The sequence below is a fragment of the Mustelus asterias genome, chromosome 7 (assembly GCF_964213995.1).
Source record: "Mustelus asterias chromosome 7, sMusAst1.hap1.1, whole genome shotgun sequence".
Classification (NCBI taxonomy): domain Eukaryota; kingdom Metazoa; phylum Chordata; class Chondrichthyes; order Carcharhiniformes; family Triakidae; genus Mustelus; species Mustelus asterias.
The window spans coordinates 53,542,390-53,567,658 of record NC_135807.1 but is presented as its reverse complement, the minus strand read 5'-3'; the positions used below and the strand labels follow the sequence as shown (position 1 = coordinate 53,567,658).

Below are 25,269 nucleotides of genomic sequence, written 5' to 3'. Positions count from 1 at the left end.
CAGATATCAGCATAGCTCTCAGGAACGTTGAGGGCCAGAAATGCCATTACTCTCCATTAGCCACTATAATTACCTTTAATACCCCTGAATCATTTAACTAGGTTATCCAGGGAATAGTGGAATCACGCAGACAAGAAATTTAGTCCAGGATCAATGCTACTACTTATTAGGCCACACAAAAAGAGAGAGTAAAGTCTGCCAAGCTTCCCATTTTGATTGTTGTTCAGCACCCCTTCTGGAAGTTTGCATTTCTGGATGCCAGACGAGATCACATTTAGCTATGCTTTCCAAGTGGGTAAGCAGTCAAGACTCAAATAAATAAAGACCACTGGGGCAGAGCATTTGAGGGCAGCCAATGCCATGGAGCCATTTCTCACCAAGGAGTAAAGTAACTTGCAAAGGTGAAGGGAAAAAAAAAATCAATTAAACCCTTTTACAAACTCTTAGCCAAGTTATAATTGCCAGACATACTCGTGAATCTTATGGTAAAGTTTGGCGATCCCTGGGTGGGTCCAGTCCTTGCCCAGCTGAGGAAGGATCTGCCCTAAGGCATCAGACCTACAAAAAAAAAACAAACATTATCACAAATTACCTAAAACAACTAAGTTAAGGTCTAAAGTTGTAAATAGATTAGTGCATTATTGTACGTTTTAAATAGGCCCACCACAACAAGCAATATTAATGAGGTAAGATACAAACTGTTACACTGCAAGTAACACACTTAACCATTAAGATATCAGATTGTGGTAAAGTAAGCAGTTCAACAATATCACCGATTGACTGATACACTTTGTAATACTATGCAATGCATTCCTATGAGTCCAATGGAAGTGTTTTCTCTGGAGCAAGCACGAGGTTCAGGACCCAGCCACAAGGAAAACGTGTGGGGGCAAAAGGAGAAGCAGATGTAGAGAGGGAGGAAAGATCTGTCACTGAGAATATTGGAGGAGCCAGCTACCTTCAGGGCTGTCAAAATTCCTAATAAAGCACTGGTGATAGGAAGCTGTGTGTGTAGCTGGCACACAACACAGACTGTCCTATGCAGATCCTTTCACCATACTGTTGTACCTGGAAATTCCAATTTAGGATGACAGGATCTGGTGAGTGTAGATTTCTTAGTTCGTAAGTTATTAAGAAATCTACAATAACTTGAAAGGTGCCTGTTTATCCAGTAAAGGAGCACACAGTCTCCTCAATTGGAGACATCACTCTTGGGGGAGGTGTAATAGAGGAAAAACACACCCAAGTTGTTGGCCTTCTGAAGCCTTGGTTTGTGACTCACCAACTAGACGGTGCATTAAATGAGCAGAGGGATGAATACGAGGCACAGGATGCAAGGCACTCTCGGATATCCTGGTCTGGTAAACAAGGAAGAATGCACTAGTGGTTGATGCTAATTATTCCACCTTGACTGATTTGTTAGATGCTAGAGATGTATCCATGGTGAGCACTCAGATGAATTACCAAAAATTATGGAATCTCCTTGTGACCCTGAGAGATGTTTCTGTCAGAAGAATCCCAGCACTTGCTAGGGTTCAAAGCTCCACAGATTTGCAGCAGCCCCATAGTGTCAAAGAGAGGAGGAATTAAATTAAATTTAACAACACTGCACACACACACAATTTTCAGAACAGATACAAACAGCAACGACAAGGAGAACAGAGCTATAAAGCGGATGACCTTTTGAAAAATCCTGGTTCTGTTGAGTGGAAACTTATAAACGTCATTATGAGAAGCTGCTCAGTATCGTAATAGAAAGATTCTGGGGGGGATGGATACTGAAAAAAGACAACGAAAACAGAACAAAAGAGAAACTAGATCGTACAAAGTTCAAAGGGGTAGGGTTAATGATGACTACAGAGCACAGTCAGGCTATATAAATGAAAAATATAGCTCAATAAGCAAATTAACAAGATCAAGTGCAGGAAACCAAAGAGTTTGCCAATTGCACATGTTAAAACAGTCCACCAATACAGAAAATTCATTAATTCAAAAGCATCTGCATATTCTGACAAGAGAAAGAGAAAATATTACCAGATAAAATCTAGCCTCCATGAAGTTTACTGAAGTCATATTGGACAAAATTCTGGACTGATGGCTTGATATATATATATTTCTTTTAAATTATATTATGCAACCAGCTACATTGTGTATGATGTTGTTTTATTCATAAACAGGGGAAAAGCCCACATAAATTACAAAGATTAGAGAGATCTTTGCATGCTAGAAACTTTTTTTAAAAAACTATTATCTTGTATATGGTGTTCCATGTATGCACCCAATGAAAATAAATTGCTGTTAAAATACAAGTGCTTCCATCTACAAAACCTACTTGGTTATCGTTCCATCGATATCCGATATGATGACTTTATCATCCCAGTTCCAGAGGTATATGGTTCCTTCACAGCGACAGGTACCTTGATACTGAGTCGTTATACTAAATACCACATCATTTGGCCCTTCTTTCAATTTAAGGCTGACCTAGGGTATGCAAACACAATAACATTTAAAACAAAAAACAGACTCTGCTGCATAAATAACATACCTCAAGTTATTTTATTTTTTAAAAGTCAATCCTCCTGACGTTCATTACATCTGAAGACACCAGTTACTCCTGGAGGAGAGTTACTGGTAACGGCCACACTCCTGTAATGTCCAAATGACCATTCCTCAGATGCCCGCAAGATGCCCAACGGTGCCCCATGACCAACATCCATATCAACAAGGATGACAGGTCAGGAATCAGGATTCTAAGTTGATTTATTATTCATCCCACATCCAGAATACCAAGGCCAATTGCTGCACTTCTGTTGCCATCCCAGCTCAGATTAGACATAGAACCATGGAATCCCAACAGTCAGAAAGGCCATCCAGTCCATCAAATCTGCACCAATTCTCCAAAAGTGCATCCCATTCAGCCCTTCCCTCTGCCTTATACTTGTAACCCCAGGCATTTACCATGGCTAATCCACTTAACCTACACACCTTTGAAAAATAAGGGGAAATTTACATTGCCAATCCACCTAACCTACACATCCTTTAACTGTGGGAGGAAACGGGAGTACCCAGAGGAAACCCACGCAGATGTAGGAAGAAGGTGCAAACTTCACACAGTCACCCAAGGCTGGAATCGAACCTGGGTCCCTGGAGCTGAGAGGTAGCAATGCTAACCTCCTCAGAAAAATTCAAACAAGTCAGGCACTACTTTTTCTTAACGAATCAATGCTGACTTTCCACAATTAATGTTTGTCTTTGTAAATGAATACTGTCCTTCAGAATTTGCTTTGCCCCAAAAACTTGCCCACTATTGGGGTTAGGTTGACTGGCCTTTAATTACTCAGTCTACCCTCAAAAGGTACAACATTAGTAGTCCACTGACATCATGACTGCGTCAAGAAAGGAATGGAAAATGGTGGTTGGTGTAAAGGAAGTGGTTACTCGAATTTGATTGCAAAACTCTCATATTTGCATGAGCTTTGATAGAAAATCTCCAGGGAAGTAAATGCTATTCTGTCTGTTCAGTTGTTGGTCTATTGAAAAGCAAATTTTTCATCTTTTGGATCATATTCCAACAAGGATTCTGTAGGATCTATTTCTGAAAGTAAACACATTGACAACAGTCCATTTCAGTAACATTTAGCATATCTGACAATTATTATTGCAATTCAGTTCATGCACAAGCACAAATGTCTCAGAATAGCAACTAACCACTCAATCCTTTCTAGAGTCAGACTCTCTGCATTGAATGAACGAAGAGGAAAAGATCAATGTAGTTCTAACTATCCAACACCAGTGGGTACAAACATAATAATAGCGCACCAGCACATTTCTAATTAACTAAAACAGGCCAATCATAATGAGAAAAATACCTACAATTTGTTCTGAGGACAATCGCAGAGACTTCTTGTAAGAGATGGAACATCCCTGATTTGTGCTCTCTGACATAGTTAGATCACTTGCGATTGGTCCACTTAAGTTAGTTGAATCTTCATCACTAGAGGAGTCACCTTCTTTGGATCTAATCAACATGTTGATAAATGGATTAAAAACACATTCACAGAAATGGTGGAAAAGAGCAAGAATTTATAATCTTAAGAGTATCCAATATTATAATTCACATTAGGAGAGCTGACTTCAAGTGGAATCACAGATCTCGTGAATATGACATTAATTGATGTAAACAAATAGAAACATTTTTTCATTTCAATTTGTAAAATTACTCAATTTTTAAATTCAACAGAACCTAATTTAACTGATAGAACAGTAGATATGCTGAATGAACAATGCTACTGTTCATTATGCTTGTCCATAGATTTTCGATGGACTCTTGCACTGAACTTGAAGCTATTAGAAATGCAAATTGGAAAGGTGTCCTCCACAGGGTACTCATGTGAATAGGGCAAGTAATAGCATCTCTTTAACCAGATTAAGAACATTCCTTCCTCTCACCCTCCATTGATACATGTATTCCTCACAACCTATGGACATTGCAGAACAGGAGCAGAGGTCTCTGCCATATAGCTTTTGGTGAGGAAAACGTGAAAATTCCTCCACAAGCAAGGATGCCAGAGTATAAAAAACTCTTTAATGCAGCCTAATTAAAATCATTTTTACTAGAAGTTAAAATTAAATGTTAATATTTACCTGCTGGTGGTATCAGGTTTGTTGTTTTCGTTCAATTTCTCTTGTTTTGTTTCAGGCTGTGGGAATGCAGATAGAATCCATTATTATAGCGATCATCACAAGAAACCATACCATGAGAAAATGCTGTTCATGTCTTCAATTTAACAATCCAGAGCATACACGGTCCAGTCAACATTTTAATCTGCTCAGGAAAGGTTTATCAAAAATCCTCTCTTTCCCCTCTTGCCCACATCTGGCAGGAGCGAAGGCTACTAAAAAGTTTTGATCCTGTCATTTGGCATTTATTGCCAGTTTCCACGTGGAATTCATTCCACTAAGCTCGCCCAAAAAATGGGCAGGAAAAACTCCCGTATTCCTGCCTGCTGGACATTTAGCTTTTTGGGGGGAGATCATGCCCTTTATGTTTAAACAAACCATGCATTACTTGAACTGATTTGTACTAAAAGGAAACCGTTATTTTTCTGATAATATGATAAGGAAATGTTTTTAACCACTTTTGTTAATGGTTTTAGTATTTGTGTTGACAAAGAATGTGACTTTGGTTGTGACTATTGTATCTAAAGGAAATGTAATTTGGTTTTGCAATAGAATGTAAACTCTGAGGAGCCAGTGGAAGCAAGGGATGAAAATCTGTCTTTAGTCTTTATGGCTCTAGTCACCAAGGTGGAGGTGACACGCAGCAGAAATAGGGTGCACCCTAAGCCAAAGAAAGAGGTGAATTTGGACTTTTCCCAGGTAAAGGAGGAGGAATAAAAGTTGTAAAATCAGAATCTTTTTTGGCACAGTGTCACCACGGCTTCTGGGGACAGCTCAACATCAATTCAAAGACAGAAAAGAAGAAGGCATCACCTGAGCTGGCAACACTCAGACTCCTCGTATGTTGTCACTTTGTGTTAAGTACTATATAGAAATTTGCTTAACAACTTCAACTAATTCATGCATACTAATTATTCGTACCTTGTTAGGTCAAGCACAATTGAGACATTTAATTAGAACCCTAAAATCTCACAATAGGCCAAGGGGAAGGTAAGTGTCTAAGGTAAGTCAATAGGAATTGGAGGATAGAGGGAAATCAGAGGTTGGGAGGGGAAATAATCAAACCTTGGGGTTGAGGTGGGTTTGGAATCAGGTGTGGGAGAATCAGTTTTTCTTTTGGAGGGGGTGGAAAAGGGGAAAGAAAAGGGGAGAAAGAGTCAATTGGGGCGGGAGGGGTGTGTTGTTCGGTTTGGGTCTTTACAATAGTTAGACCGAGTTGGAAGAGGTTTTACTAATGGTATAACCATCAGACCATCCGAAGTTTGCAATTCAATCACATTTTCCGATGGTTTCCAATGCAGGGCAATTGCCCAGTGGATACGCGCTTCTGGGCAATTGCTGTTCAAACTCAATCTGTGAAACTCAGAGGGGTTCCCGAGCACATCCTCAGGGTACTCTGGGAAACTCAGAAGTTATGGCCCACACTAACCACCAAGAGCAATGATGGAAAAAAAACACACCTCTATCAATTATAAACTGTCCAATTTACCCCATTCCATCTATAATGGAACAAATTAGCAATACTAATACCTGTTTGACAGCACTGTCCCTCTTGCGCCAGAACCACCACCTGCCAGACTTCTTTGGCATCTTCACTTTCACCCAGTCATCAATTGTTGCCTACAGGTATAGAAGTTGTGTGGATTTTTTTTTTAAAAACATGACAAGAGATCTATTAGACACAACAGAATTAGACAAAAACAATGTTCCCCATTCACAGATTTGTTTAACTGTTATCATATTTTCCAGTTTCCTCACATCTAGAGTTTGGATACTTTGTAGATAGCTGAAGTAATTTACATTGTATTATTTAACCTGCTAATATTGAATAATAGAATGGTTATAGCACAAGAGGCAACCATTTGACCCATCATACCTGTGCCAGCTCTCTACAAGAGCAGCTCAGGTAGCTCCCATTCCATTCCCTCTGTGGCAAAGCAAATCTCTCTTTAGATGATGATCCACTTCCATTTTGAAAGCCATGATTGAACCTGCCTCCACTACACTTTCAGGGAGTGCATTCCAGATGTTACCCACTCACTGCACAACAGTTTTCATCATGATGCCTTTGATTTTTTTTTTAACCACTTACTTTAAATTGGTGCCCAATGGAAAGGTTAAGAACCAATGGCACAGTTTATTCTTTCTATAAATCTACCTCCTGTGGGGAGGTTGCAGTCAGACGACTCCCAGGGCTCTGCTTCAAGCATGTTCGAAAGCACAACATCAAGGTCCTAAACATCAACTATCGCATCTGGGATACACCAGCTGGCAAGAGGGAAATGGCGACACTTCTGTGGGTTAACATGACAATCTGTGGCTACAGCAGGGTGGCATCAAGTGCCAACACCAAAAACAACCCACAATGTCATTTGGCAATTTACTGTGTGCCACTTTGTGGCAGAAACTGCCTCTCAAGGATCGGCCTTCACAGCCATCAGCACAGGAGCACCAAATGAAGACAATCCACCTCAACAGATCATTTACTGCATGTCCATCATCTCTTGCAGGTGGTGAACTTATGAAGGATTTTGATAATGTAAACTGGAATAAACTATTTTCACTGCTTGGTAATCTAAGGGTATAAATTTATCAAATTGATTTACTTTATAAAAGCCTGGGGCGTTGTTCGAATTTAGGATACCTTATCAGAAAGGCTGTTGCCAGCAGATCCATTGTATATTTCAAGAGGGAAGTGCATAAATATTTAGTTAAAAATGGTAGGGGGAAATGGCAGGAAAATAGGATTACGTTGATTGCGAGAGTCAATGCAAATACATTAGGCCAATAGGCCTCTTTCTGAATTGTAATTTATTGTAAATCTGGCCATCACCAGCCAACACCTGACTGTAACTGGCCTTTTATAGTCACCTAACATCCAGAAGGGAATTGCTGTCTCTATGCACAGTCATCAATGGATCTGGCATCATGACATCCTTTATTCCCTGCAAATCTTTGCAGGGAGTGACATGTGGAGGATTTTAGTGTTGCAACCAATATAATGGATTTTAAAATATACAACTTCTGTTCATAATACAGATGGCTCACTGCTCAAACACTATTACCAATTATATTTAAATTCTAATTTTATTTGCGACAAATTGAATATGAAGTGATTTTAAAAAGATTGGAGGGGTTTTTCTTTACCTTAGGTAGACATTTTTGGAAAGCTTGCATGCTGAGAATCATGGGAGCAGCTAATGTCCAGTTATAATATCTGTAAAATTAGATATTTTACTTAAATAACTCCAGAAAAAAATAAGAGAACTTAAACTATGTGCCTGCAGCAAAAAAGAAAACATGCGGGATTGTCATAATTTTGGTTGTAGCAAGAACACTAGACAAAGCTGAAAATGGTCTTTCACTAATCAAAAGGTTACATTAAAACAAGCTGTATCTCAAGAGTTCAACTCAATGTCATTCACAGAATTTCAGAATAGAGGCATACACAGGCATAACTGAGAAACAAAAGTCCATTTGTTGCTATGCTTAAACACTCCAAGTTCCTCATTTCCAGCTGGCAAACAATCTCCATCTTTCCCATAATTCAATGACCAGCAATACAATTGTTCATATTCTACTCCAGAGAGCCAGCCCGGGAATGCCAAGACAATTGTGACCCTCTCACCTCTCCAGTTCAGACAAGCTAACAACCAGAGTCGACCGCTGGAATGCTTCTGAATTCTATGCCTCAGTACCACAATGGATATGGAATTTACCCACTAAACCATTCGGGGGTGGATTAACACATACATATGGGATCCATGCCCAGTCTAAAGTACATTAGAAGTCAAAAGCTGCATACAACTGCTCCATCTGTTTAATTCAGCACAATACATTGTGAAATGCCTTGTTTTTAATGCAACATTCCTTAATATATGTATAAACATTCGACTGGCCCCATTTTGTCACCCATTGAGGGGAAAGTCGTGCTTGACGAACATGTTGGATTTTTATGAAGATGTGACTAGGGCGGTTGATGGAGGAGAACCGGTGGATGCGGTGTTTTTGGATTTCCAAAAGGCGTTTGATAAGGTGCCCCATAAAAGGCTGCTGAAGAAGATTAGGGCACACGGAGTTGGGGGTAGTGTGTTAAAGTGGATTGGGGACTGGCTATCCGACAGGAAGCAAAGAGTCAGAATAAATGGGTGTTTTTCCGGTTGGAGGAAGGTAACTAGTGGCGTGCCGCAGGGATCAGTACTCGGGCCGCAACTATTTACCATTTATATAGATGATCTGGAGGAGGAGACGGAGTGTAGGGTAACGAAGTTTGCAGACGACACAAAGATAAGTGGAAAAGTGAATCGTGTGGAGGACGGAGAAGATCTGCAGAGAGATTTGGACAGGCTGAGTGAGTGGGCGAGGATATGGCAAATGGAGTATAACGTTGATAAATGCGAGGTTATACACTTGAGGAAATAATAACAAATGGGATTACTATCTCAATGGAAACAAATTAAAACATGCTACCGTGCAAAGGGACCTGGGGGTCCTTGTGCATGAGACGCAAAAGCCCAGTCTGCAGGTACAACAGGTGATCAAGAAGGCAAATGGGATGTTGGCCTATATTGCGAGGGGGATAGAATATAAAAGCAGGGATGTCTTGATGCACCTGTACAGGGCATTGGTGAGGCCGCAGCTGGAATACTGTGTGCAGTATTGGTCCCCTTATATGAGGAAGGATATATTGGCATTGGAGGGAGTGCAGAGAAGGTTCACCAGGTTGATACCGGAGATGAGGGGTTTGGATTATGAGGAGAGGCTGAGGAGATTGGGTTTGTACTTGTTGGAGTTTAGAAGGATGAGGGGGGATCTTATGGAGACTTATAAGATAATGCGGGGGCTGGATAGGGTGGAGGCGGAGAGATTCTTTCCACTTAGTAAGGAAGTTAAAACTAGAGGACACAGTCTCAAAATAAAGGGGGGTCGGTTTAGGACAGAGTTGAGGAGGAACTTCTTCTCCCAGAGGGTGGTGAATCTCTGGAATTCTCTGCCCACTGAGGTGGTGGAGGCTACCTCGCTGAATATGTTTAAAGCGCGGATGGATGGATTCCTGATCGGTAAGGGAATTAAGGGTTATGGGGATCAGGCGGGTAAGTGGTACTGATCCACGTCAGATCAGCCATGATCTTATTGAATGGCGGGGCAGGCTCGAGGGGCTAGATGGCCTACTCCTGCTCCTATTTCTTATGTTCTTATGTTCTATGTTCTTATTTTAAATGTTTGCATTTACTGCCAGCTCCCAAGTGTTCCGAATGTCCAGGACCCCAAGTGCTTTCACTTAATTCCTTCAATTCAATAGTAAAAAACTTGAATATGTCTTCGCTAAAAACTCGAAACTGTATAAGGCAATACAAACTGTTGGATTTGAAAATACAAAAAGCCTAGTTGGTCAGAATTTGTAACTTAAATGATTTAAAATTGGAGAGTGAAAGGTACGTTTCATTAGAAGTATACAAAATTGAAAACAATAAAAAGACAGCAACTTGAAATAAAATGTGCTCAAAAAACATGGTTTCAGTTCAAATATAAATTCCCTTCATACACGCACACATGCAATAAAGAGAACATAAGACAATATTACTAAATACCCTACCTGTTATTAATTCTTAAAACAAGGTTAGGATCATCAATGAGCCCAGGATTTTCTGCAAATTCATGATAGGTAACAACATGTTGCAAGAATTTCTCTGCAAAAGAACGCAAGACACTATTTAACAATTATTTCAATGCTTGAATGATCTTTGTCCCTTTAGACATTACCTACCAATAAACTAGGGATCTATTTTGAATATGTTAACCTACCTCTTCCTCTTCTCCCTTTTCAAGAGATGCAGATGAATCCCATTTTCATCCAAGTTACTTCCTTGCCCCCCTTTCTCTGGATCAAAACCTGATAATGTGGAGATGCCGGCGTTGGACTGGGGTAAACACAGTAAGAAGTTTAACAACACCAGGTTAAAGTCCAACAGGTTTATTTGGTAGCAAAAGCCACACAAGCTTTCAGAGCTCTAAGCCCCTTCTTCAGGTGAGTGGGAATTCTGTTCACAAACAGAGCTTATAAAGACACAGACTCAATTTACATGAATAATGGTTGGAATGCGAATACTTACAACTAATCAAGTCTTTAAGAAACGAAACAATGTGAGTGGAGAGAGCATCAAGACAGGCTAAAAAGATGTGTATTGTCTCCAGACAAGACAGCCAGTGAAACTCTGCAGGTCCACGCGACTGTGGGAGTTACAAATAGTGTGACATGAACCCAATATCCCGGTTGAGGCCGTCCTCGTGTGTGCGGAACTTGGCTATCAGTTTCTGCTCAGCGACTCTGCGCTGTCGTGTGTCGCGAAGGCCGCCTTGGAGAACGCTTACCCGAATATCAGAGGCCGAATGCCCGTGACCGCTGAAGTGCTCCCCAACAGGAAGAGAACAGTCTTGCCTGGTGATTGTCGAGCGGTGTTCATTCATCCGTTGTCGCAGCGTCTGCATAGTTTCCCCAATGTACCATGCCTCGGGACATCCTTTCTTGCAGCGTATCAGGTAGACAACGTTGGCCGAATTATGTACATACTCTTGCAATTCGGCCAACGTTGTCTACCTGATACGCTGCAAGAAAGGATGTCCCGAGGCATGGTACATTGGGGAAACTATGCAGACGCTGCGACAACGGATGAATGAACACCGCTCGACAATCACCAGGCAAGACTGTTCTCTTCCTGTTGGGGAGCACTTCAGCGGTCACGGGCATTCGGCCTCTGATATTCGGGTAAGCGTTCTCCAAGACGGCCTTCGCGACACACGACAGCGCAGAGTCGCTGAGCAGAAACTGATAGCCAAGTTCCGCACACACGAGGACGGCCTCAACCGGGATATTGGGTTCATGTCACACTATTTGTAACTCCCACAGTCGCGTGGACCTGCAGAGTTTCACTGGCTGTCTTGTCTGGAGACAATACACATCTTTTTAGCCTGTCTTGATGCTCTCTCCACTCACATTGTTTCGTTTCTTAAAGACTTGATTAGTTGTAAGTATTCGCATTCCAACCATTATTCATGTAAATTGAGTCTGTGTCTTTATAAGCTCTGTTTGTGAACAGAATTCCCACTCACCTGAAGAAGGGGCTTAGAGCTCCGAAAGCTTGTGTGGCTTTTGCTACCAAATAAACCTGTTGGACTTTAACCTGGTGTTGTTAAACTTCTTACTGTCAAAACCTGATCCCAAGCTGCTCATGAAAAACTCAGGTGAAATTCACCCTTTTGATTTTTTTGTTTCTGACATTTGCTTTCAGATTGGTTCAGTGCAAGAGGGCACAGATTTAAGATAATTAGCAAAAGAAGCAGTGGTGACAGGAGGAAAAGGTTTTTTCATGCAGCAAGTGGCTAGGATCTGGAATATGCTGCCTGAATGCAGGTTCAGTTGTGACATTCAAGAGGGAATTGGATTGTTATCGGAAAATGAAGAATGGGCAGGGCCAAGGGGAGATGGCAGGAGAGTTGGAGAAAGTGCCATTAATAGATTATTCATCTATTATCAGTTCCATATCAAAACATTGAGAGAAATCCGATCAGTGACAGTTTAAGCAGCAATTATTATAATGTAGCAAAAATAAAAGTGTTTTGTTTGACCATCAGCACCAGGACAACAAATGTCATGGTCCAGAATGATGCCATACCTCCATCTACCAGCACTGACACTAGGGGATGTTGATAGCTTCGCATATCACAGGCTCTACAATCACCACCAATCTGTTACTGATGCTGAAATCAACATATGAATCACAAAAACTGCAGCTGATATTTTCAAGTCACACAAGAGCGTGTTGGACGACAGCAACCTGGCTGAGATCATCAAAGTGAGTTGACCAAGTCTGTGCCTTCAGCTCAGTCCTCAACAGTAATGAAACATGGTCAAATATGCTGGGCAGCAGAATTGGCTGAACAGTTTTCACCTTCTGTCTCAGACATACTCTGGTCATCTGAAGGTAGGTTGACAGTGAGATGAAGAGGGGTGGAAGGAAACAAAAACACCATTATTGACCAGTGAAGCCAATGGTTTGTTTCTATTGCAGACACACTATTAATCTTGGTAGCAAAAGGACAATGAAGAGACATCTCCCTCTTAAAATTTAGCAATGAGTGAAAACATACGCTGAGGTTTTCCACAATTTTTCTAAGTCTTCAGTTTCCATCATTTATCGTACCTTTGGAAATCTCGGTATTTTCACTGAGGCCTCCACAGAGTGAGAACACAAGATCTGGCAGATCAGTTGCTGAATCAGAGAGGCATTCCGTGCCACTATCCATTGCTGCACTTCCCACCGACTGTGGCGACTGAGAATCAGAACGAGTGTCTGATTCAATCCATTGTTTGGAATTGCTGTCAAACTCACTATAGAGAAAATAAATATGGTCATTTTCAGTGCATTAATGGAAAGGGCTATACAGGTGACTTGGCCATGCATCACTGAGGTTAATATCCTGGAATTCCACACCCAACTCATTATATGGGCAATAGGAACTCAGCAGGTTAAGGGGTCCACCATCTTTATACGGAAATGAGTGTCAAGCAATAGTATCACCTTTCCAGTACCGTTCACATCAACAAACCTTATTGTTTTGAAGTATATTGTTGAGATCAAATTGACAAAAAAGTTGGAGATATGAAAGTGTGTTAAGCAGCCAATTCAACGCTCACCCAGAGTCATCTGTCAGGACATAAACAACCTGGTAGCTACAAGTCCCAAATAAATCACACTACACTAACTTTACATGACCATCTTTCCTGACTTAGTCTCCAGCTTTATGCAATGTGCAAGAAGTGCATCACTAATGGACACTTTGTAAATAGCATTATTGCAATCTTTACAAAAACAGGACTGGAGAGACTCGAAGGAGAGACCTTCCATTGAATGTGAACCTTGTTTCATGGAGTGCATTAATGACTAGTGAGCTTCTTGATCCAATGGAATGAAACACCTTTGAGCAGACAGGTAAGGCACAAACTACTTGCATGGTGCTTGGAGTAAAAACCAGACCATGTGTCGTAATACCCATTTAGTCCAAATTCACCCTACATCTATTTTTACTTACAAATTTCAATTATTGCTCTCTACCCAAGCACATTTGGCTTTCCCAATTTTTGCCCTCTTAACGGATCTTGTAGCCTTTTATAGTCACTCCTTCCTGCCATCCCACTCATGTCACCTTAATTTCCCTCCTTTAAGACTTTATATCTCTGCTACCTAATCTCATCATTCTGACATCTTCCTCATGTTATTCACTTTTTGCCGGTACTAAGTCCTCGCCTTAGTGGGGATATCAAGATGGCAGACAACAACATTTTTCTGAAACTTTCCTAACCAATAACAATGTGTCACTTTTTAATTGGCTATATTTACCATTGCTTCATGCTGGGGATTAGTTGTTTCTCTCCATTCTCTAATGTGTTTTATTGGAAGCATTTCTGTCCAAAGTGGCACATATGCCAATCAGGGAACATTGCAATGTGGGATTGTAAAAATGGTTACAAATATGGGAAAGCAATCAGAAGAACAGCAACAGCCACATCACCCCTCTTATAGTTACTGGATTGTTAAACCATCATTGATAAGAAAAATGATACTGTAATAAGTCAAGGAAGGAAGGAACATGGACATCAGATTCAACAAATAAATGTAACATCTAAATAACATGTAGCTCAAAAGAGATAGCAGCAATCATTATCTATACAACAGGATAAAAATGAACAGAGGGCAAATATGGGCAGAAGTCCCTTAGTAACCTCCCTGCATAATTGCTTGGTAAATTCACTTGTTTGCTGATTTTACTGGCAACAGAATGGATATTCCAAAGATTGTTCACCACAGTAGTTGACCAGCATGAAGCAAGGCATTTACATGAAAATATACAATAAAATCAACATGATACTTGGTATTCTTTCATTTCCACCCTTGAATCTCTCATCACCCTGCTCACAAGAGAAAACTGAATCCCAGCAATTGCTCAATAATTTGAAAATAAATGTGGATTGCTTAACCAGTTTGGAAGCTGTCAAAATCCAAAAACAACAAACCTTAAATAGCGAGCAGCAACTTCAGGTTTCAAAACAGTCAAATCATCCAAATAAATGTCATTTGGTCCCTGATGCTGACTTCGTTTATGGAGACCTACACAAATACAAAATGTTACACTAAATAACAAATAATAAGTGTTAAATCCAACAGTTTTCCAGACTCTTAAACAACGTAAAAATCCTAATTCCTTCCCATGTTTTACTTTCCTGGTGCAAGGCAAGTAAAGAATAGTTAATCACTACAGAAGGCTGCCATTCACCCATCCTCTATTCATAAAGCTCCAAATTCTGTATGCCTTTTTACCCACTGCATAGGTCTAAGAATTTTGAAAGCTCAGGGATCAGGTCTTGGGTATGATTTGCGTCATTGGCATGCAAAGAGGAGTGAACATGTTGAACATTTATTAATGACCTATCCAAGGTTAACTGAAACTAAACGTAATCTTGGCTATAGTCCTGCACACTGCCATGGGCATCAAAACCTTTGAAACAGATCCCACAATTTTGTTATATTTTCAAAGCACACAAGACAGTCAGCTACAAAAGCACAACTTTGTTTCAAAGTGGACATGGATACCTTGGGCTGATCTTCTCAGTCCTGCAGAGGCAGGTGTGAAAGCAGGAAAATCTCGTGCCAGAGGCAGGGTCTGACTGGAGCCAGCTACTTGTCCAGCAGCAGTGGGTACTAATTAGGCTTAATTAAATCTTCACTTGGGGCCAAATATGAGTGGCGCTGCCAGGATCGTCCTTATAGCGGACAGAATCCTCACGATGGCCAAAGCCCAGCCACTGCCTGGAAGTGCCAACCCACGATGCTAGCGTTGCACCTTTAAATCTTTTTATAATCCTCTTGATTCACTGTTCCACCTAATGTCCTTAATCAGACAGGACTCGAGAGGTGACTTCTTAATTGGCCGCTTCCAGGAAGATTGCGAACAACATCCCGCTGTGTTCACTTCTGGATTCCCAGTCCAGAAACCTGGCAAAATCCAGCTCACGAACCCTTGAGGCATGTTTAACGCCAGAAAGCATTGGTCCATACCACAATATAAATAATCATTGCTTCAGTCGAATTTAAATCACTGCTTTTCTACAGACACCTCAGAACTCAGGCAACACTCAGAAGGAAATCAACTACAGTTTTAGGCTTTTGAAAATCTCCTAAAATACATATTTCTTTTGGATATCTCACCCATCGATGAGCAATACTAATCAGTACTACAGATGAATTAGTCAAATGTTCATGTCCCTATGCATAAGCAAAATAAGTAGTGGGGCCAGTATGCAAAGCCATTACCTTTTGCCTTTGACGGTGAGTCTAATTTTGTAACAGCTGGTGTCTGTGTTTCAGGTACTGTCGGAGCGCAGTCCATCTGAGACATTACAGAGGCTCCAGTTGCTGGGATACTCTGAGGCTGTGGGGATTGTGAAAGTGTCTCGATGGGAATTTCCTCAGAAGATGCAACTTCGCTGTCAGCAACTGTCTGGCCAATGCTCACAAGTGCTCTAGCCTCAGGTTTCAGCACTGGATGAGTTTCGACTTCCCCAGCATTGACATCCACATCCATGGCATCAGAACTGAGGATAACCCTGAAGTGAGTACTTTCCGATGGCGTAATACTGAAGGTTTCTGGCTCTTCCAGCCTTTCCCTTTTGTTAACCTGTGAAGTTCAAACCAAAGATTCTGTAATTCAAGGTACGTTAAGGAAACAATTCCACCTTTGCTGACCTACAAAAAGCATGAATTAAACATTCAATTTAACTAATCAAAAATTGTTGCACATCAAGCCTCTTCAGTGAATGGAAAGAAAGATGCATAGCGTTACCAACCAATGGCCAACCCTTGCCATCAATAATCCAAATGGAAGCATTGGCTGGTCAGGTCGTGGGGAAAACGCAAGTATGCAGATCATGCAGATGGATGGAAGAAACTTAAATGAAAATAGACAGATTTCAATGTAATGCAGAATGACTCATGTCTCATATGTAAGATAGTGCAGCATGCAGGGTTGCATTCAATGATGCTGAGCATTGGAAGGACCTGAGGAATTTATGCATGACTTACTGAATGCCCAAAACTAAACTAATACTACAAAACCACACGCTAGGATGCATCACCGAGAAACACTATCCTTGCACCATTTACATACATTGGTAATCAATCTAAAAATATTTATTCAACTAGTCCCCAAGAAAAGGCAATAATCAGTCTTAACTACATCCTGTGGCAAAGCAATTCATCTACGTAAAGAAATCACTCCTAACCTTTCTCTCCAGTGATAACTTTGAAGTGAAATGAAGTATGCTAACAGTGATCTCATGATTCACTTGTACAAATTTATCATGAATTCTTTGCTTCTGCATTCAGTGCCCACTATATAGAAAATTGGCACTTGTTTTTCTTTCTCCTCAACCCTCCCTTCCCATATTAATTTAATGTGTCTCCATGAGCAGTAGCTGCTTCCCTAGCAAGGGTGTTAGTCTCAACACTGTTTGGGTGATGCCCATCCAATCTTTGCAGAACACATTATTCCAGAATTTGTCCATGTTCTAGAAACAACCCCTTTTCCTCCTATATTTCTTTCCATTTATTCCTTTATCATTTTATTTCTGTATGTAGTCGTATGTCACACCAGGAGTAATCATGAAAATGACTTCCCTTGCACTTTAACTCTAAAATTTGAAGCTTCTTTGCAAGATCTTAATTCTACAGTCAGTACAGTTAACACCAAGAGTTAAAAATTCCAGTATCCTCAGTTCAACCTTAAAAAAAACTTCAACCATTAAAATGCCTTCATGACCATTTCTAAACCACTATCCTTCTGAAAACTATAATTTATCTGGCTTCCTCGGCATATTACAGAGGTGGTGGCGCTGGAAGTCTTAAAGCGCATCAAGGTAGATAAATCCCTGGGACCTGAAGTAGTATGCCCCAGGACGTTGTGGGAGGCTAGGGAGGAAATTGCGGATCCCCTAGCCGAGATATTTGAATCATCGATAGTCACAGGTGAGGTGCCTGAAGATTGGAGAGTGGCAAATGTTGTGCCTTTGTTTAAAAAGGGCTGCAGGGAAAAGCCTGGGAACTACAGACCAGTTAGCCTCACATCTGTGGTGGGCAAATTGTTGGAAGGTATTTTGAGAGACAGCATCTACAAAGGCATTTAGAGATGCAAGGACTGATTAGGGACAGTCAGCATGGCTTTGAGAGTGGAAAATCATGTCTCACAAGTTTAATTGAGTTTTTTGAAGAGGTAACCAAGAAGGTAGATGAGGGCAATGCAGTTGATGTTATCTACATGGACTTTAGCAAAGCCGTTGACAAGGTACCGCATGTTGCATAAAGTTAAATCTCACTGGATCCAGGGGGAGGTATCTAAATGGATACAAAATTGGCTTCTTAACAGAAGCCAGAGGGTGGTTGTAGAGAGTTGCTTTTCAAACTGGAGGCCTGTGACCAGCGGTGTGCCTCAGGGATCAGTGCTGGGCCCAGTTATGTCATTTATATTAATGATTTGGATGAGAATATAGGGGGCATGGTTAGTAAGTTTGCAGATGACACCAAGATTGGTGGCATAGTGGACAGTGAAGAAAGTTATCTCCAATTGCAACGGGATCTTGATCAATTGGGCCAGTGGGCTGACGAATGGCAGATGGAGTTTAATTTAGACAAACGCGAGGTGATGCGTTTTGGTAGATTGAACCAGGGCAGGACTTACTCAGTTAATGGTAGGGCGTTGGGGAGAGTTAGAGAACAAAGACATCTGGGGTACATGTTCATAGCTCCTTGAAAGTGGAGTCACAGGTGGACAGAGTGGTGAAGGCGGCATTCGACATGCTTGGTTTCATCGGTCAGAACATTGAATACAAGAGTTGGGACGTCTTGTTGAAGTTGTACAAGACATTGGTAAGGCCACACTTGGAATACTGTGTGCAATTCTGGTCACCCTTTTATAGAAAGGATATTATCAAACTAGAAAGAGTGCAGAAAAGATTCACTAGGATGCTACCGGGACTTGATGGTTTGAGTTATAAGGAGAGGCTGAATAGACTGGGACTTTTTTCTCTGGAGCGTAGGAGGCTGAGGGGTGACCTTATAGAGGTCTATAAAATAATGAGGGGCATAGACAAGGTAGATAGTCAATATCTTTTCCCAAAGGTAGGGGAGTCTAAAACTGGAGGGCATAGGTTTAAGGTGAGAGGGGCAATTTTTTCATACAGAAGGTGGAGTGTGTCTGGAATAAGCTGCCAGAGGTAGTAGTAGAGGCGGGTATAATTTTATCTTTTAAAAAGCATTTAGATAGTTACATGTGTACGATGGGTATAGAGAGATATGGGCCAAATGCGGGCAATTGGGATTAGAAAAGGGCAGCATGGACAAGTTGGGCCGAAGGGCCTGTTTCCATGCTGTAAACCTCTGACTCTATAAGTGATGTTTTCGCCCCTTAAGAGCTTTATTAATGCTTGCATGTCAAAATTAGCGTTTACATTTAAGGCAATATCTTAATAAGAAAAACTGCTAACAATCTAACATATACCTGAAAGTTTTATTTAAGAATATTCATTCTAATGATGTCAAAATGTAACTCCAGCAGGAAATGTAATGCAAAAGAGTTCAATTAAATTCATTAATTACCCTCGTTGATTCTGGAAATCCTCCCCACGCCCACCGCATGTGGGACTCCACCATCATATCAGATGGTTTCACCACTAATTCAGAGTCACTTTTAGGAGAAAAAGGCTGGGGAATGGACATGCTAAATGAAAGTAAAAAAGGAGAGAGAAACTGCATTTTCAATGGAATACATCATATTTTGGAACAAGCAAACAAATCTGTCAGTAGCAGTTCTAAATGTCTTGTACCATAGTTAATTTAAACAGAATCTAAAACACTGACACTGGAGAGCCTTGGGCTAAGTTGGCAATCTATATTTTTCTTAACATGACTATGCACAAGGGTTCTCTGCAGTCATGGCTCAAAATAGAACTGGAATGTAACATTTTCCCTTTTATCTTCCTTCTAAAAATTACAGCTTACGCAGAGGTAATTTTTTAATGCGCACAGTGGGCTTTTTAGGATCTTGCCCAAGGGGTCATTGTTCATGCCCTAGCCAACACAAGTCATCTACCCACACATTACTGCAATGGCAGCTGAAAGCAGCAAGACCCCCCAGCCCAATAACAAGACAACAGAATGTTTCACCAGAAATGAGCACAAACAAGGGTTTAAATGTAAGTAGCAACTCAAAAGTAGTGAACAGTATTTGAATGCAGCTGCCAACCAACGTCCATATGTGAACTTCCCGAATAGCAATTAGGAGTAGAAAATATGGCCAATTATGGGACTCCACTGCTATTCGGAATGAGACCTGCCAACTTGATACAGATCAAGGATCAAAGCTGGAACTTGCCTGGTCTGTTGGCTCAGTGCAGTACAGGATGTGTATCTGCCCACTTAGCTAAAGGGAGCACTTGCAAAACAGCCAAAATATTTATGTACAATTTGTTCAGAATTTCTTCCTGGACAAGAACAAAATGAGCTTCAGCTAAATCAGATCCACTCTTGCAAGTAAAGCTTGCATCAAACATATAACTGTGGCAAATCTATGGGAGAGTTTCACCAAACGCAGTCCTGCACAAACGGATTGCCGCAATTGGAAAATACAGCTATTTCGTACAATGGTATCGGGAATTTGTCAAATACTAATTCCATTTTAAAAACCAGAGGTGCTCACGGGATTCAACATGAATGGACAAGTTGTGAATACAATATTCTAAACATTTCTATGCTAATTGACTGAAGACTCATGAATAGTGAGAAATGATCCTCAACCTGCAGTATTAAGGCATGAACAAATGTTTCTTATGCTAGGATTTTCTGGTGCACCTCGCTGTTAAACTGACCCTTTGTGCTCAGCAATATAATCCTTCTGCATAGAAATCACAATGCTCATGTCAATTTCGACCAAAACTCAAAATCATTGCAGACATTTGCATGATGTATAACATATACATGGGCAGCACGGTGACAGTGATTAACACGGTTGCCTCATAGCTCCAGAGACCTGGGTTCAACTCCAGGCTTGGGTGACTGTGTGGAGATTGCGCGTTCTCCATGCCTGTGTGGATTGCCTCCAGGTGCTCCGGTTTCCTCCCACAGTCCAAAGATGTGCAGGTTAGGGTAATCGGCCACGCTAACTTGCCCCTCAGTGTCCAAGGTTACGGGGATAGGGCCAGAGTAGGATGCTCTGTCAGAGAGTCAGTGCAGATTTGATGGGCTGAATGGCAGTCTTCTGCACTGTAGGGATTCTATGATTCAAGAAGGATTCTATGATATCATGTACTTGTTGGTGTCGTGGCATTTAAAGACTTGGGGGAAGCCAGAATGTCCGATCTGTGCTAGACTGGTCAGTATGACTGAGATAACATAATTCAATTAGTTTTATTCATACGAGCAGGTTACACATCACAAGGGAAAATGTCTGCAATTTGAGAGTCTGAGCCATCAATGAATTATATGTTTCATTAAAATGTCGATTTTACAGGACAATCAATGGAGAAAGTTATAATGTGCTTTGATACAAGATCGTATTACATACCTCCCAATCGGAGACCAGTCACCATCAGAAAATGGGTAATTGACCTCATGGGAAAAGGCTGCAGATTCTTTCAACTCATTGTCCTTTAAAGAGGTGTATGCCAACCCCCTGCATAAATAATGGGTAATGCTTTTTATTCACCCTTATAACATCAGCACGTTCTTTCATAGAGTGACAATTATATAATAGACTGAAAATATTTGCAAGTGCTTCAAGTTTTTCTAAACCAATGGACTTCCACGATGATTGCTTTCAGTAACGTCGAGAACATTCTGACAACTTAGACAGTGCTGAAAAAGCAGATTAAAACTTCAAAAAACCTCCAAGTGCAATTGGGAGGACTATAATGTTCACTGAATTTTGAAAAATAATATTGTAATCAGAGTTGGATTCAAACTCCGAGGAACAAAAAGTGCAATCTCCTTTCGACGCTCACTATTGAGTACGCTTTCTCTCCCTCTCTCGCTCGAACAAACAATAGGTCTAAAGAAATGAAGTTGAAGGTGGGAAACAAACACTTGCACAAAGCTCCATTCAAGTTGCACTTAACGAGTACTCAAATGAAATCTCTGGCACAAAGCAAAGAAACCAAATGATTAGTGATCCAGAAATAATTAGCTGCAAAATAAATAGGCACAAACAAGGAATGAAAACAACAATTGCAAAATCTTTACTGTTGAGTACATGAAACGGGCATCATAAACAAGTGGTCCGCCCGGTTACACTATCATGACTTCTGGTCACAAAAGTCTGCATATAAAGTGAATCATTGAACTTAGACTATCAGATGCTTTAAATTAAGTGAAACAGTGATACCTGATTCCCAGTTCTCCAGAAGGCAGTGACTTCTAAGACCGTAACTATAAGACGTAGGAGCAGAATTAGGCCACTCGGCCCATCGAGTCTGCTCTGCCATTCAATCATGGCGAATTTTTTTTTCTCATCCTCATTCTCCTGCTTTTTCCCCATGATCCCTGATCCCCTCATCAATCAAGAACGTTTCTATCCGTGTCTTAAAGACGCTCAATGACCTGACCTCCACAGTCTTCTGCAGCAAAGAGTTCCACAGATTCACCACACTCTGGCTGAAGAAATTCCTCCTCATCTGTTTCAAAGGATCGTCCCTTTAGCCTGAGGTTTTGCCCTCTGGTTCTAGTTTTTCCTACAAGTGGAAACATCCTCTCCACATCCACTCTATCCAGGCCTCGCAGTATCCTGCAAGTTTCAATAAGATCTCCCCTCATCCTTCTCAACTCCAACAAGTAGAGATCCAGAGTCCTCAACCGGTTCTCATACGACAAGCTCTTCAATCCAGGGATCATTCTTGTGAACCTCCTCTGGATCCTTTCCAAGGCAAGCACATCCTTCCTTAGATATGGGGTCCAAAACTGCTCACAATACTCCAAATGGGGTCTGACCAGAGCTGTATACAGCCTCAGAAGTCTTGTATTCTAGTCCTCTCGACATGAATGCTAACATTGCATTTGCCTTCCGAACTGCTGACTGAACCTGCATGTTAACCTTAAGAGAATCTTGAACAATGACTCCCAAGCCCCTTTGTGTTTCTGATTTCCTAAGCATTTTCCCATTTAGAAAATAGTTTATGCCTCCATTCCTCCTTCCAAAGTGCATAACCTCACACTTTTCCACATTGTATTCCATCTGCCACTTCTTTGCCCACCCACCTAACCTGTCCAAGTCCTTCTGCAGCCCCCAACTATACAACTAAGTGTAGTTAGAATATTGTGGTTGCCTTGGTGGCAAGATGCAAGTCTACAGGAAGGCTATTGTAGCACATAGACCATCATAGTTAAGATTGGTCTTATCACAACTGCCAAAGAAGTTCACTTTCCACCAGAACTCACTGGAAGGTGATGAGCAAAAGATCATTGGATAATTTAACTTTCCTGAACTCAGAAGCTACTGTGCTACCCAACTAACCAATGAATCAAACACAGATCAGGCTTCCATCAAAAGGCCTCCCTGGTCTTCTTCCAAAAATTTAAAAAGTCTCCTAAAACAATTCAAAAACTGAAGGACTGAGATTTAACACTTGATTGCTGTCTGTGTGAAAGGTTGTTCAATAGTCATTGGCAATTATCATTGTAGAAGGTCCTTATGTTATTAATTACTCAAAGTTGCATCTCAATTCATGCACTAATGCAGTAATTTCCTGAAAATCAGGGGAAACCAATATGCAAATCAACCAGAAACTGACCAATTTGCAGTAACAATGGTGTCTGAATGGTGCACACAATTACATTTTCATCAACATCAGACTCATTACATTACAAATGGCTCAAGAAAATAGAACTTTCTGATCAGTGACCTTCCATTTTTAGAAACTAAAAAGATTGCAAGAATAGATTTGACTAAACAAACTTTTGTTTTGCACTACACATTTTAGTGACTTTTGTAGACTTAATATTTCTATTGAATTGTAAATACATCGTGATGACTATGATGAAAATAGTCTCATATTCAATAACTACTGAGAATGAATCTAATAACATAGGATCATTTAATTTAGTAAACAGATTACCAAAAATATGCCAATTTCTAGCTCTAAAGTTGTGCAACTCTACAAAAGACACTTCAGTCTAAAATAAGGTTATTTGCAAGATATTACTGAATTGCTTGACATACAAATAGTTCTACAACAGAACTCTCTACTATTACAGTAGATTAGTATTTATGCATTTAGCCTCAAGATATATATATATTTTTGAAAGCTTAAACTGTTTTTGAATCAAGAATAGCTCAATCAAGGGTAAAAGGAATTAAGAATTACAAACTAGGAGATGTTAGTTTTTACCTGGGAGAATGTGTCGGTTGGTCTTCATCAGAACTCATATCCATTTCAAATATGTCTTCACTGCCAGCTGATGGAGCACGGTCTTCCTTTTTGCCATCTGTTTTAAATTTCTTCTTCCTCCGTTTTTTCTTCTTTACTGAGTTGGTGGAGATTGAGGTCTCTGAAGTTGTGCCCTGAACTGTATTCGCCAAGTCCTGTTCCATTCCGGTGTCTGTTTTAGATTTGCTCAAGTTCAGCTGCATATCCTTGAAGAACTGCCCTTCTTCTGTGGGAATGGGCGAGGTAGCCAGGTGAGGAGGAACTTTCTCCTAGTCATAGAAACAAGTTGCAAAGTCGTTAGAGCATAAATTACAAACATACCAAAAAAATTACAAGTATTTAAAGTGAAAAACTGAATGTGGTAAATCATTTTATGATATTGTTCAGAAGCAGAGGGAAAGTTATAAGTTCAAAGAAAATACTGACCACCTTTTAACTACAAATTCTTTTGCAATTTGCATGTTATATTTTAAAATGTAGAACCATTCCAATTGTAAACTAAAGACTATTTGTTCCATCAACTTCCTAAAAGCAAGCATCTAAGCCCATAGAAATAAAAGCTCTAAATACAACCGCTGAAGAATACCTTTTACTGCACCAGTGCAGATTTGTATTAAGCAGCCACCATTTTAAAAAAAATAAACACCATTAGGCCATATCACACAGAACATGGGGGCTGTCCCAAACCTTTAGAGGGTGCAGCCTTGGTTACATTCTATTTGTGGTTGAAAATTTCTAATGGGATCCTACAACCAATGGAATCAGACATGCAACCTGCCTGGAAAGTGTTGGGAGGTGAGTTTGTGGGGGTTGGGGTGGAAGAGAAATGTGGGAAGATGCTTGACTAATTAGGTGAGCTTGCCTTTCCTGCAGCTGTCTAAAGAACAGATTCCGTAAGTTATTCTGGCAATGTTGAGGTGAATCACTTAAACTGAGCTAATGTTTAAAATTACACACAACTTTTAATTAAAAGATTGCTCAGACAGATGGATTTTACAACATGACCTGGTACCCTAAAGGCAGGGCCAAATGGGGGTCCCAAATCAGCACTTGATGGAAGACCCCCA

At 40.6% G+C, this 25,269-nt stretch overlaps 1 protein-coding gene across 1 annotated transcript in view; it reads right to left on the bottom strand.

Annotated features, from left to right (window-relative positions):
- lpin2 (lipin 2) overlaps positions 1–25,269 on the bottom strand; it is a 90,932-nt gene that overhangs the window by 12,161 nt on the left and 53,502 nt on the right. Inside the window, exons 4-16 of the mRNA XM_078216068.1 lie at positions 24,164–24,471; positions 21,349–21,456; positions 19,386–19,506; positions 16,050–16,413; positions 14,753–14,846; positions 12,882–13,069; positions 10,277–10,370; positions 7,828–7,897; positions 6,211–6,300; positions 4,645–4,700; positions 3,874–4,018; positions 2,333–2,481; positions 472–558 (exon numbers count right to left, since the gene is read on the bottom strand). Of these exons, the coding sequence (XP_078072194.1) occupies positions 472–558; positions 2,333–2,481; positions 3,874–4,018; positions 4,645–4,700; positions 6,211–6,300; positions 7,828–7,897; positions 10,277–10,370; positions 12,882–13,069; positions 14,753–14,846; positions 16,050–16,413; positions 19,386–19,506; positions 21,349–21,456; positions 24,164–24,471 (1,874 nt within the window). The remainder of the gene's footprint in view (positions 1–471; positions 559–2,332; positions 2,482–3,873; positions 4,019–4,644; positions 4,701–6,210; positions 6,301–7,827; positions 7,898–10,276; positions 10,371–12,881; positions 13,070–14,752; positions 14,847–16,049; positions 16,414–19,385; positions 19,507–21,348; positions 21,457–24,163; positions 24,472–25,269) is intronic.